Raw genomic sequence first — 10,748 nt, 5'->3', positions numbered from 1 at the left:
CTCGGGTCGTAAGCGCAGCGCGCGGCGCGCAGCTTGCCGAGGAGGGAGGCCGGCGGAGCGCCGGGCGCAGCCCCGCAGGTAACCCCACTCGCCCCGCAGGTAACCCCGCTCGCCCCGCGGCGCCTCGGGGGATGCGGTGGAACGAGCCACAGGAAGATCGTGCCGAGCTTGGTCGGACTCCTGCATGTCAGATGTGTGTGACAGAGTGAAGGGACACGTTATGGGAAACTGCCCGGGGACTATAGCAATTCCTCTGTCATTGCAGTATATTTCTGCTGCTACCATGGTAAGGCAGGGCTCAGACAGAAAGACAAATAAAAGTGTGTCTTATTTCTGTCTGCATAAACGGTTGGGCAGCATGGAAGAGGCAGCATGGAAACTCCCTAGATGGAAGGGATGTAAAGATCTATAGAAAGCAGGAAAGTTACAAAACCTTTACTAATACTTATAACCTCTGTCTGCAGCGCGCATGCATAAACTGTTAGGAGAAGATTTGTCCAGTTTTGGATAAAATTGTTTGCAATGGCTTTGCTTCTAACCTCAGGCTCTTTCTCAGGCACTGAATGGATTTTTTTCCACCGGTGGCTCCTGTGGTGGCAGCAACTAAGTTTTCTCCTGGTTCCCAGCTGAAATACCAGAAGAACAACTTTCAGCATGGATTCATACTTGACAAAGAGGAAAGTTTAAAATATCTCTATGGACAAAAGAACCAAAGATATTCCTATTCTATGTCTGCAGAAAGCACTCAGGACAAGCCCAGACATGGAGGCTTCCAGTCAGGTGGACTAGAGAGCAAGTGTCTCATCAGCCAGACCTGTACTCTGTCAGCTAAATCGTTAGGCAAACATAAAGAAGGAGTGGACCGTGCATATCCCCTGCAACCAATTTCTCACCACAAGAGTGCAAGCGATCCACTGCTCAGCACTGGAAGTTCCCCCCATGTGCAGGAAGCTCCAAATAGTAGATCAAGCTCAATAAGCAAAGAGCTGGTTCCAGCTGGGAGATCTCAGTTAGCTGCAGTGCTCTGCCCTTGGACACGAGAGCCTGAACCATCAGCTCTCCATCTCTACAGGAGAGAGCTGGCCTACATCCTAAAGCTGGAGGAAGATAGAAGGAACCTAGAAGAGGCAATTCAAAAGAAAAAGGCCCTTCTTGGAGAGAAGCTAAAGAGGACAGAGGAGACACTTAGGAGGATTCAAAGAAAGAAGGAGCTTATCAAGGTAGAGGAGAGAAGAGAAAGTGAAGTGGAGAGGATCCATGAGCAAAAGGCCACAAGGCACCCTGAAGAGAAAACTTTCAGAGCTGCAGACACGCCAGGTGTTGGAATCTTCAGTGGGGCACAGTCTGCAAAGGTCTCCATCCCCAAGTCTGGCACCACTCCCCACTCCCAAGAGCTGGCTGTGGGGAACCTCAAGGACTGGCCGGGGGCTGCAAAACACAACAAAACAAACAATAGCAAAATACAAGACAACATCCCCATGGAGCATTTAGCTTCTTGTTCAAAACTGCTCCCAAAACAGAGCCTTTCTCTCTCTGCCCTCTCAGACCTAGATTCTGATGACCACCCATCTGCAGAGATGCCTCACATGCAGGCCTCTGGTGCTGTGGAGCAGGAGGGCTTTGGACAGTGCAGCTTCTGCAAACGTAAGTTTCTCTGTGCAAGGCTTGAGAAACACATGAATATCTGTGGCAAGAACCAAGACTCCAAAAGGAAAGTGTTTGACTCTAGCAAGGCCAGAGCTAGGGGAACAGAACTGGAACAGTATCAGCAGCAGAAGAGCCCAAGAAGTCCTCAGGTAATGTGCAGTCCCTTTGCCTCCCTGGATCCACATCTACTGTTCACACTCCCTCCACTTCAACCTCTGACTGAAGTGCAAGCACCTTCCCAAGTACATGGGGCCAAGGGATGCAATGCAGCTATTGCCTCTGAAAAGTTCTTGCCAAATGGATAAATAGATCCATTTAAAATCTCATAGAGGGAGGCAGGAGTCCTGACTTGGCTTTATAATGTGTCAAGGGTGCACTACTGGAGAAAGCTCACTTCCTTGCTGTAGTTAGGATGCAGACTGGTTCTGCTGCAGTAAAGCTCTGTGACATCAGGGGCTGCAGGGAGCTGACTGAAAATCCAGATAATAGCACAATCTGTTAATGAAGGCAGTGGAATCAGGCAGCTCTCTTCCTGCAAAGATGTAGCAACCTTCTTTAGTTCCTTGGCCCTACTACTCGCTTTTCTGGTTATCCTCAAGCTCTTTCTAAATACTGATGTTTCCATCAGTATTTCCTTTACATCATTCTTTGTGCTGGTCTTTCTGGTTCCCTTTATGGGACTCAGCTTCTCAGGCTGGGTTTTATGCCAACAGGGAATGCACAGGGACAGGTGCCATGGGGTGGGCTCTGAGTGTAAGTTTGAGACTGGAGGCTGATGGTGGTCCCAGTTGCCCTGACTGCCTTTCCCTTCCACAGAGTAAAACACCACCCAGAAAGAACAACTGGAAACAGAAGCACGAGGCTCTCATCCACATCATGTCACAGGCCCGCCAGGTGGAGCAAACCCTCGCTAAGGGGAGGAAGGTCTCTGGCCTGCCCCCACTGCCTCCCATCGACAATCCAGACTATGTTGCCTGCACCTACTGCGGACGCAAGTTTGCTCCCCGAGTAGCTGAAAGGCACATTCCCAAATGCAAAAACATAAGGAATAGGCCCCCACCTCCCCCACAGAGGAGGCGCTGATAAGGCAGTTCCCAGCTGTATCTGCTGCTGTGATTCCCTGCCTGGTTTTTGCCAGATTCACAGTTATGGACATTCGTGTTTTCTGTAGTCTCAACACTGGCTGCAAGCTTCTATGTACAGCCAGTGAACAGCTCAGGATGAATCAGCTGAAAAACAGAACTTGTATACTTTGACCTGCACCCTAGGCTGCCCCACAAAAGATGCTCCTTTCTCAGCACAAGAAGCTCAGAAATTCCAGGGGTTAGAAAAGCTAGCAATAGCAGGCACTTGCTGTTTGAATCCCTATGTTAATTCATGTGCATAGAACAAGGATACTCTGAATCAGCCAGGCCCTTGAAGCAACAGAACAACCATCACAAACAGATTTAATATTAAAAAAAATGGAGTTTTCTTCCTGTAGACCAAGTTGCTAGGAACCTCTAAAAGCAAAGCTTTCACCCTTCCTTAAGTCATCTGCTTATTTCATCTTGGTTGCTGCAATGGGGAGGAACTGTGACAAAAATATATCCCTTCTTTTGTTTTCTTCTCAAGATGTTATTTTTCTAGATTCTGACTATTAAATATATTAAACTAGTTCTCTTGTGTAAAAGTTATTTTAAATGGTCACAGAGTGGTCTGTGTTCTCACAGTAAGAATGACTACTTTGTATGAGAAAGTTGCAACAAGAAGCAAACAAGGAATAAAAAAACTCCAGAAGCTCCTTTTGCAAGTCCTCTGGTAGCAATAGCAGCAGCTCATGGCAACTTCGGGAAAGATCTAAAGCAACTAGATTAAGCTGGAATATTCAGCAGCTGAATATGAAGAAATACTCCAGTCTTCAACGAGTGAACCAGCCACAATGACTGAACCTGACTGCTGAAAGTTTGGAGAGCTTCTGTCCTATAGATATATGAGCAGAAATCTTGGTCCCTTGGCACACCCTGGCAAAGCATGAAGGTCCCGGAAAGCATGATTGCTGCACTGTGCCAGCCAACGATGCGTGTACAAACCTGAGCAGACTCAAAAGAAGGGAAAATAATTTACTGTATCCAAACTGATTGGAGAAGCAAGACCAATGCTTTAACTTGACAGTTTTGAAAAACAGGATAGCAAGAGGTAGGAAAGGGGTAAATTGAAACCTTTATGCCAGCCTCCTTGAATTCATGAAAGGAACAAGTGATTTTAACACACTAGTTAAAAAATTCAGCACCACTGCCTGTCTTCTAGTATTAACTCTGTTTCCCTTGCACTATGTTTTGTTGACTATATTTAGTGGACCCTAAAGGTCAGCAGTGTAAATGGTAACATGTGGATACATACTAAAAAGTATTTGATGCTGTTAAATTAACCCATGTGTTGGGGACTTCTCATAACTGACAGGCAAATGGCTGAGATTGAAAAGATTGAAACTGTAGATTAAATAAAAGTTACTAAAATTAAATCACCAGGCTTCATTGTTACATGTTTTGGAGCTAAGATAGGCAGTTCACCCCTCCTTGCTGTTGTTTCAGTGTCCAGAAAGTCTCTGGTAACTGGTTTAAAACTTAGCAACATGTCAGACAAAGTATCAGGGTCAGCACAGAGATTTAGGGCACTGCTTTGCTATCATGGTTAGTTACCAGTTAGTTACCCTGATGCTACTCAAGCTGTGTTAGTCATGACAGCTCAGCTTCCTCTTTTGCTCCTGCAGTACAATCCTCCTCTCAGAGACATGCTGCGTTTTCAGCATCCAAATCTCCGGTGGATTTGAAATCTTTAACTCTGCTCTGCCTGTCAAGATATTTCACAATTTAATACAATTTCTGATAAAAGTGACATGCTTTTAGTACAGTGTGTAGGAACAGTTGGCTGAGCGGGTGTCAGGCAGCTTTTCCCTTCTGTAGGCCTTAATGATCAGTGAAGGTATTCTGAGAAAAACAGGTACTTCTTCCCTTTAAGCCTCTCTTCCCATTACTCACTTCCCCACTTGGCATTCAAACTGTGGAAATAAACACACACACACACAAGCTCCTGACGTCACTAGGAGGAGATGTAGAGTATGAGAAAAGAATGGGTTTTTTGTTTGGTTGTTGTTGGTTTCTTTTAATGAAGGGACACAGAAACTGACTTTTTTTTTTAACCAGAGCAAAGAATCTAAAAGCCCTTTCACCCTCTTTCTATAAGCAAAAGAAAATAACCAAAACCAGAATGCCAAAAAAACAGATGACTGTATGCATATTTCCCTTTCCTTTCTTGGAAAAAAAAAAAGACAAGAAAAGGAGTTCAAACACAGGAGTATGAGTTTAAACATTTATTTAAACAGAAATTCCAAACCACTCCACCCTTTAACCTTTCAAAGAAAGACAACGACAAACTAGTTTTCAGCCAGAGTGTCAGAGCAGGCATAAGTTGTGTTCCACTACAACAACTCAGTAGCAATACTAGCAGGAGACCAACACATATGGAGCTAGCACTGCAAGAAGGGGAGAAGTAAAAAGGGTTTGAAACTGCTCGAAGGCACTTCTGCCTGCCTGCCTTTCTGTTTTCAGCCCAAGACAAAGGTGCTACCTTTAAACTGCTTTTTTTTGTTGCATAGCTGGCTGGTGTGAAATCTGTGGTCTGTAACAGGCACAACCTGGATAGCGTGAATCCTCTAAGGCACATATGAGATTGTGGAGCACAGGGCATCCTCTGTCAGGAGCCCTAATCCTCCACTAGATCCAAGGGGAATCCAGTCTGTGCACCTAGCTTCCCAACTGCAGAGCATTGAGAAATGAGGATAGCAGTGCACTGCAGGAGAGCGACTCTCATCAGCTTGGTGCTTGCTTATTGGACATGGCTCAGGCTCAACGTTTCAGTCCTCAAAGGCACTGTTGCATGTGACCAACGACCCTCAAGCTGGGACCCTGACCTGAGAACTGGCTCCAACGCACAGGGGGGAAAGGAGAGCAGAGTCACAAGGGCAAACAAGCCTGGCTGTACCAGGGCACCTGATTCTCACCACCTCCCAGGAGGGCTCTCCTCCTGCCCTGCTTCTGGTAGCAATGGACAGGCACTCTGGAACGGTTCTTGCCCTGGACACTGCATTGGGAAGACAGCACATGATTCAGCTCCCAGATCCTAGCAATAGGCACCAAAGAAGTATTTAAGGAGCATTATGTTATGAGCAAATGGTTTGGCATCTACCTCTAGAGACAAATGGGGAATGTTGGATTCCCTGGAACAGTCCCTCAAAAGAAGTCTGTCAGAGGTGATATGATATTCACCTCCAGTACACCCAAGGCAATTCTAGTAACATGCCATTGATGGGGATCATTTAAGCCTGATAAAATCACAACCCCACTCTCACAGCAAAGGTGAGAGGAACTTAGGACTCCTTGGAGGCACCAAGTAAGGCAGGGGAGGCTAGCTGCTCCCGGGGATCCTACCAATCCCATAAGCTTTACTTCAAAGTCAGTTTGCTAATAAATTTAAGGGGAATAAAATTAACCTCATTCTCGAATAGAAAATGAATAAATCTTGAGCATCAGACCATGCCTTTTCCCATCTCCAATTTTCTTGGGAAAGCTTCTGACTTCTTGAAAGAAGGTGAATTCCGGATATTTGATCATTCATGGTCTTTGGGGAAGGCTACATTCTGAGACCACAGCAGTAGTGACCTATTCTGGGTAGGAAATGGCATTCCAGCTTCATCAGAACACTGAGTGGAAAAACATGGATTTTTCCCACACCCACACAGAGTGTAGGCACAGGGACTGAGCAGAAGAGAAGCCAAGCAAGGAGCAGCTACAGGCTTATGCCAAGAAACCAGAAACTCTGGCACCCAAACCAATTTGAACAGCTGGAGCAAGAAACGCGTAACTTAGTCTGAGGTCCAGATGCTTGGCATCTGGTTGGGAGACAGGTGGTCTGAAACCAAGAAATACAGATCCAATCTCAGACAGTCCCCATTACTGCTACGGGAAACACCCGATTCACTCATCTTGGTGCATTGCCTGGAAGTTGGAAAGCCCGCAGCACCCAGAATAAAGCCTTCAAACTCTGTCTATACAGACCAGTGGACTCAGCCATATGGCCAGAAGCTATGCCTTGAGGCCAGGGACGTGCTGTCTACCATGATCTCCCTAAGAGGAACATCTCCACTGCCTCCAGAATGACACATTCACTGGTCCCTCTGCGCCTGAGCAGAGGGAAGCAGCCTCACCGGTGAGGCCTTACCACATGGTAAGGAGAGGATCCTAGTCCTTCACCCCTCTGAAGTGAAGGTGGCGAGTCTTAGGGCTCAGCCAGCTTCAGTACAAAACATGTTTCCTCCTCTTGTCTAGAGATGCAGTGATGAATACTGGGGTCCCAAAGGCAGCTCCCAGGAAACAGTGAAACAATGAAAGGGTCACAAGCTGCTACTGGAGCCATCGCCATGATGGGGCCGTTCTGCCTCACGTGCAGAACTGACAGATAAGGTACAAAGAGGAGCTGCTGCTGCTTCAATCACTGAGCTGGCCTAGAGCTCAAGGGCCCTCCCCCTCTCAAACTCACTCCTAGTTCATATCAAACGTACATGGGTGCTGCTCTGGAGCCTCCGGCCTCGCTCCTTGTCCGCGAGTGACCTGACGCCAGAAAAGCCGCTCTCTGCATTCGGTTAGTGTGCTGTGAAGTTAGATGGATCCCAGTGGGCTCAGGAGACTAGAGGTTGGAGCGGCACGAGTCCGTTCCCAGGAGACACCAGGAATCTGAATCCACGTCAGGTTTCGGATCCACTTCCATCTCCTCTTTGGTTGTCTGTGTTCCTTTGGAATGAACCTTCACCTGCCAAAACACACAGCAGTTACCCAAACAGAGCAAGGACTAGCTGCACAAAAGCTAGAAGCTGCACAAGGTCCAGTTTGTGTTCTCCACAGCCATTAGTTACTCTCTGCAACATATGACTGGCCATCCCTTCTCAGGAGAAATAAAAGGAAATCCCAGGTCCTCAAAGAGTGGGCCATCCTCAGAGGAAACTCTTTGGCTTCATTCCTGTTTTGCTACTATCAGAGCCTGCATCAGCAGCTTATACAAGAAACAGGCATCTTTCTTATTCCCACCAAATCTGTTCTGATAGAGATGGCTGTTAAGGGCTGCTCTTTTCTGCACAGCCTCCACAATCTGCAGGAGCATGGTGAGCCCTGAGCACGGATGTGCACCCAGATGATGGATTTTCACCTGCTGCATTTCCTCCATCCTCCTGCAGAACCGCTGGAGTTGAGCACTCAGACGAATGGTTTCCTGCTGCAGCTTCTTCTGATCATCCAGACACTGTAAAACCAGGCCTTGCAGGTGTGTCACCTCCACTTGCAGAGCACTGCACATGCAGCCTGCACCAGGAGATGCATCCTTCCCTTCACCACATGGTAAGGCTGGACTCAGGCAAGTAGGCTGCAGAGACATGGAAAGAAGTCAGGCCAGGTTTGAGTGCAAGGCCAGGAGCTGTATATGCCACAAGAAAAAAAACATGCCCAGAGTGTTATCCCAGCTTGTTCCCTGACTTGCCAAACTTCTAGCAGGCAGGGTCAACAAGATACTTCTCCTTCTGTCCTCTGTACAAAGCCACTAGCTTCCTCCTTTTCCTGGGAAGGCTGTTCCTATCCTCTTAGCACCAAAATCCATACGGTTCACGCCCATTTCCCTAAGCGCAGGATCCCTGCCTCCCTTGGGACAGAAAACTCCTAGAGTCAGGTAGTCTCACAGGTCGTAATTTCTCATTGATTTTCTATATCAATTCTTCTTCCTATCTCACAACAAATTCTGCTTTTTAAATTTCTGTTTTCTGCTAGGCTTCTGAGCCCTCAGCTTCTCTTTTTTTTTCCGATTGCACTATACACATTTTCCCACAAAACTGATCTCATTACTTTAAATCTGACCAAGAATCAGCTTTGTATTCCCAAAACATCCTTGAGAATTTTTCTCTTTGCAGCATCATCTCTGATTATCACCAGCCCTCTCTTCCTCATCCAGATGAATTAGGCCTACAGCCTCTTAGTATGAATTAGCCAACAGTCTCTTCTCAGCTCTCCCCATAATTCAAATATTGCCACTTATGGTCCCCAAGAGCTTTTAGCCAAGCATTCACTTTGATAACATTACCCAGGGCTCTGTTTTGGGCTTGTTTAATCCAACAGGTTCCTCAGAGGCCACTTTGAGTCCCTGAAGTTTCTGGTAAGGAAGAGTCTCCTTCTCAGGCTCTGAAGATGCCATGCTCAGAGGAAAGGGGCTGTCAGGCATGGGGATGAATTCAGCATTCTCCAGCTCCTGGATAGACAAAAGAAGCTCTCTCAGGCCTGCCAACTTCCTGCAGGTCATTTCATCTCAATCGATGCACCAACACCCTCTTGTGGTTAAACAGGCAAAAAGGCGTTAAGGGCTCTACGCAACACGGCTCTAAGAACCTAACAGAGTATCCCTCAAAGGTGGAAGAAGCCACCCAGCTCTCCCAGCCTAGATGCCCTTTAAGGCATTTCTGGGAAGCTGCATTACCTTCCGCAGCCAGCCAGGGCAGGAGCTGCTGTCAGTACTGTTGCCTCCTGTAGCTTCTGTAGTGCTGATCCAGCCCCCCAGCTCACGATCTGCTTCCATGGTTCCCCGAAAGCCTCCACTGGGATTGGGGGTTTCTGCTTCCTGTTCATTATCCTCTTCCTCTCCTCCCCCAGTTGTGCAGCTCTGAGGCACTAGCAAACAAAAGGGAAAACTTTATACTCTTCCCACCTCTGCTATTCCTCCTGCAAACCCCAGATGGTGCAGAGAAGGTGGATAAATTTGTACTGTATGGCCATGGTGATAGCACATGTGAGCATTATCTCCCCCAGCAGTTTAGCTCCTAACACTCCCTGCAGACCTCTCCACAAGGGCTTGTGTGCAGCACTTTTGCAGTTTCTTGGCCCCAGCCCTCCCACAGGTCCAAGAAACTGGACTCTATCTCTCCATCAACTAGAGCCCCTTCAGTGAATTCCTCTCAGCTTTTCCTTGTCAAATTGAAGTTCCTCAACAACAAAGGCCTCTCTGCACCCACGTTGTTCCTCCTCTGTTTCAGTTGTTGCTTCCTCAGGTTTGGGCCATCCCTTCCCGTGCAGAGCACCAACTAGATTTCTTCCCTTTGAGCTCTTCTGTGAGGCCTTTCAAACACAGAGAAACCATGCTGCAGGACCAAACTTCCTCCACTCAAACTAACCACTGAGTGGACTTAAACCAGAGCTACTCAGGGCATGTTACTTACCAGTACCAATGGACAGACCACTGCTGTTGGATCGTATTGTTTTGGAGTTCAACACCTTTTCTGCAAAGAGAGAAGCATGCTTTCAGTCAGAGTGCCACACAGAAAGCAGGATAACTCCTACAAAGCCAGTGTTGCAGGCCTATGGCTCAGAGCAGCTTGCCACATTTCCCCCAGAAATCTGGCCTGTTCTCAGGCAAGATTTATACTCTCCTGGCAAAAAAATATATCATCATAAACAAGATCCCAAAACTACATCCTAAATTTACACTTACCAACAATGATGATGGTGTGCCAGCCACGGCACGACAGGTCTGGAACATGATGCAATGATCCAAATATTGGCCGAGGCCACGAGGTACAAATATCTGAGCCATGAGTTCTCTCAGTTGAGGTCATTGCCAGACGCCCGTTCCCGCCATTACCCCAAGCAAAGATATGGTTGTCTGAGGAGAGAGAAATTCAGGGGCTCAATTCCCTCCCTACTTCTCAGCCTGCAGCTGCTGTAAGGATCAGTCTTTCTGCTGTAGCTGCTATCCCAAAGCATCTAATCCACCAGCTCCATTTTGACAGTGGGAGAACAAACCAGTAACAAACCTAACAGGCAGCCACCAAGTCAGTACTCTGCAGCCTTAGGGACAGCAAATACTTGGGGGTGCAGGAGGTGATCAACAGGGCAAGACAGCCCCAGGCCAGGAGGATGTCTTTATTTCAGGGCTGTGCTGCAGGGCTGCTAAGAGAAACAATCAATGGGAGCCAGTTAACCCCTCTGCAGATTAAGTTCAAAGTAACCCACCGCAACTTGGCAAAGAGCCAC

General features: G+C 47.3%; 2 protein-coding genes across 3 annotated transcripts in view; one reads left to right on the top strand and one right to left on the bottom strand.

Moving 5' to 3' along the window:
• Positions 1-494: 494 nt before the first annotated feature.
• On the top strand, positions 495-3,278 carry ZC2HC1C (zinc finger C2HC-type containing 1C). The gene is made up of 2 exons (XM_031064338.1): positions 495-1,796; positions 2,464-3,278. The coding sequence occupies exons 1-2, from the start codon at positions 564-566 to the stop codon at positions 2,728-2,730; spliced, it is 1,500 nt and encodes a 499-aa protein (XP_030920198.1). The 5' UTR covers positions 495-563; the 3' UTR covers positions 2,731-3,278.
• Positions 1,206-10,748, bottom strand: part of NEK9 (NIMA related kinase 9) — a 30,283-nt gene continuing 20,740 nt past the window's right edge. Inside the window, exons 16-22 of one of the 2 annotated variants that reach the window (XR_004082637.1) lie at positions 10,207-10,377; positions 9,935-9,994; positions 9,199-9,389; positions 8,809-8,973; positions 7,888-8,100; positions 7,247-7,494; positions 1,206-1,428 (exon numbers count right to left, since the gene is read on the bottom strand). Coding sequence is in view for 1 of the 2 variants with exons in the window: in XM_031064330.1 (XP_030920190.1) it covers positions 7,372-7,494; positions 7,888-8,100; positions 8,809-8,973; positions 9,199-9,389; positions 9,935-9,994; positions 10,207-10,377 (923 nt within the window). In the remaining variant the exon portion in view is untranslated. Of the gene's footprint in view, positions 1,429-4,970; positions 7,495-7,887; positions 8,101-8,808; positions 8,974-9,198; positions 9,390-9,934; positions 9,995-10,206; positions 10,378-10,748 lie in introns of those variants that run through there. The other variant, XM_031064330.1, reaches the window with a different exon arrangement.

Source organism: Geospiza fortis, unplaced genomic scaffold (genome assembly GCF_000277835.1).
Source record: "Geospiza fortis unplaced genomic scaffold, GeoFor_1.0 scaffold54, whole genome shotgun sequence".
NCBI lineage: Eukaryota > Metazoa > Chordata > Aves > Passeriformes > Thraupidae > Geospiza > Geospiza fortis.
Note: the sequence above shows the minus strand (reverse complement) of the source record. Positions and strands in the feature narration are given on the sequence as shown.

What these genes read in the sequence shown, in the direction of transcription:
- ZC2HC1C (XM_031064338.1), top strand. Translation starts at nt 564, where the DNA reads ATGGATTTTTTTCCACCGGTGGCTCCTGTGGTGGCAGCAACTAAGTTT. An exon ending in AGAGCCCAAGAAGTCCTCAG is followed by an intron (nt 1,797 to 2,463) that starts GTAATGTGCAGT and finishes TCCCTTCCACAG; the next exon opens with AGTAAAACACCACCCAGAAA.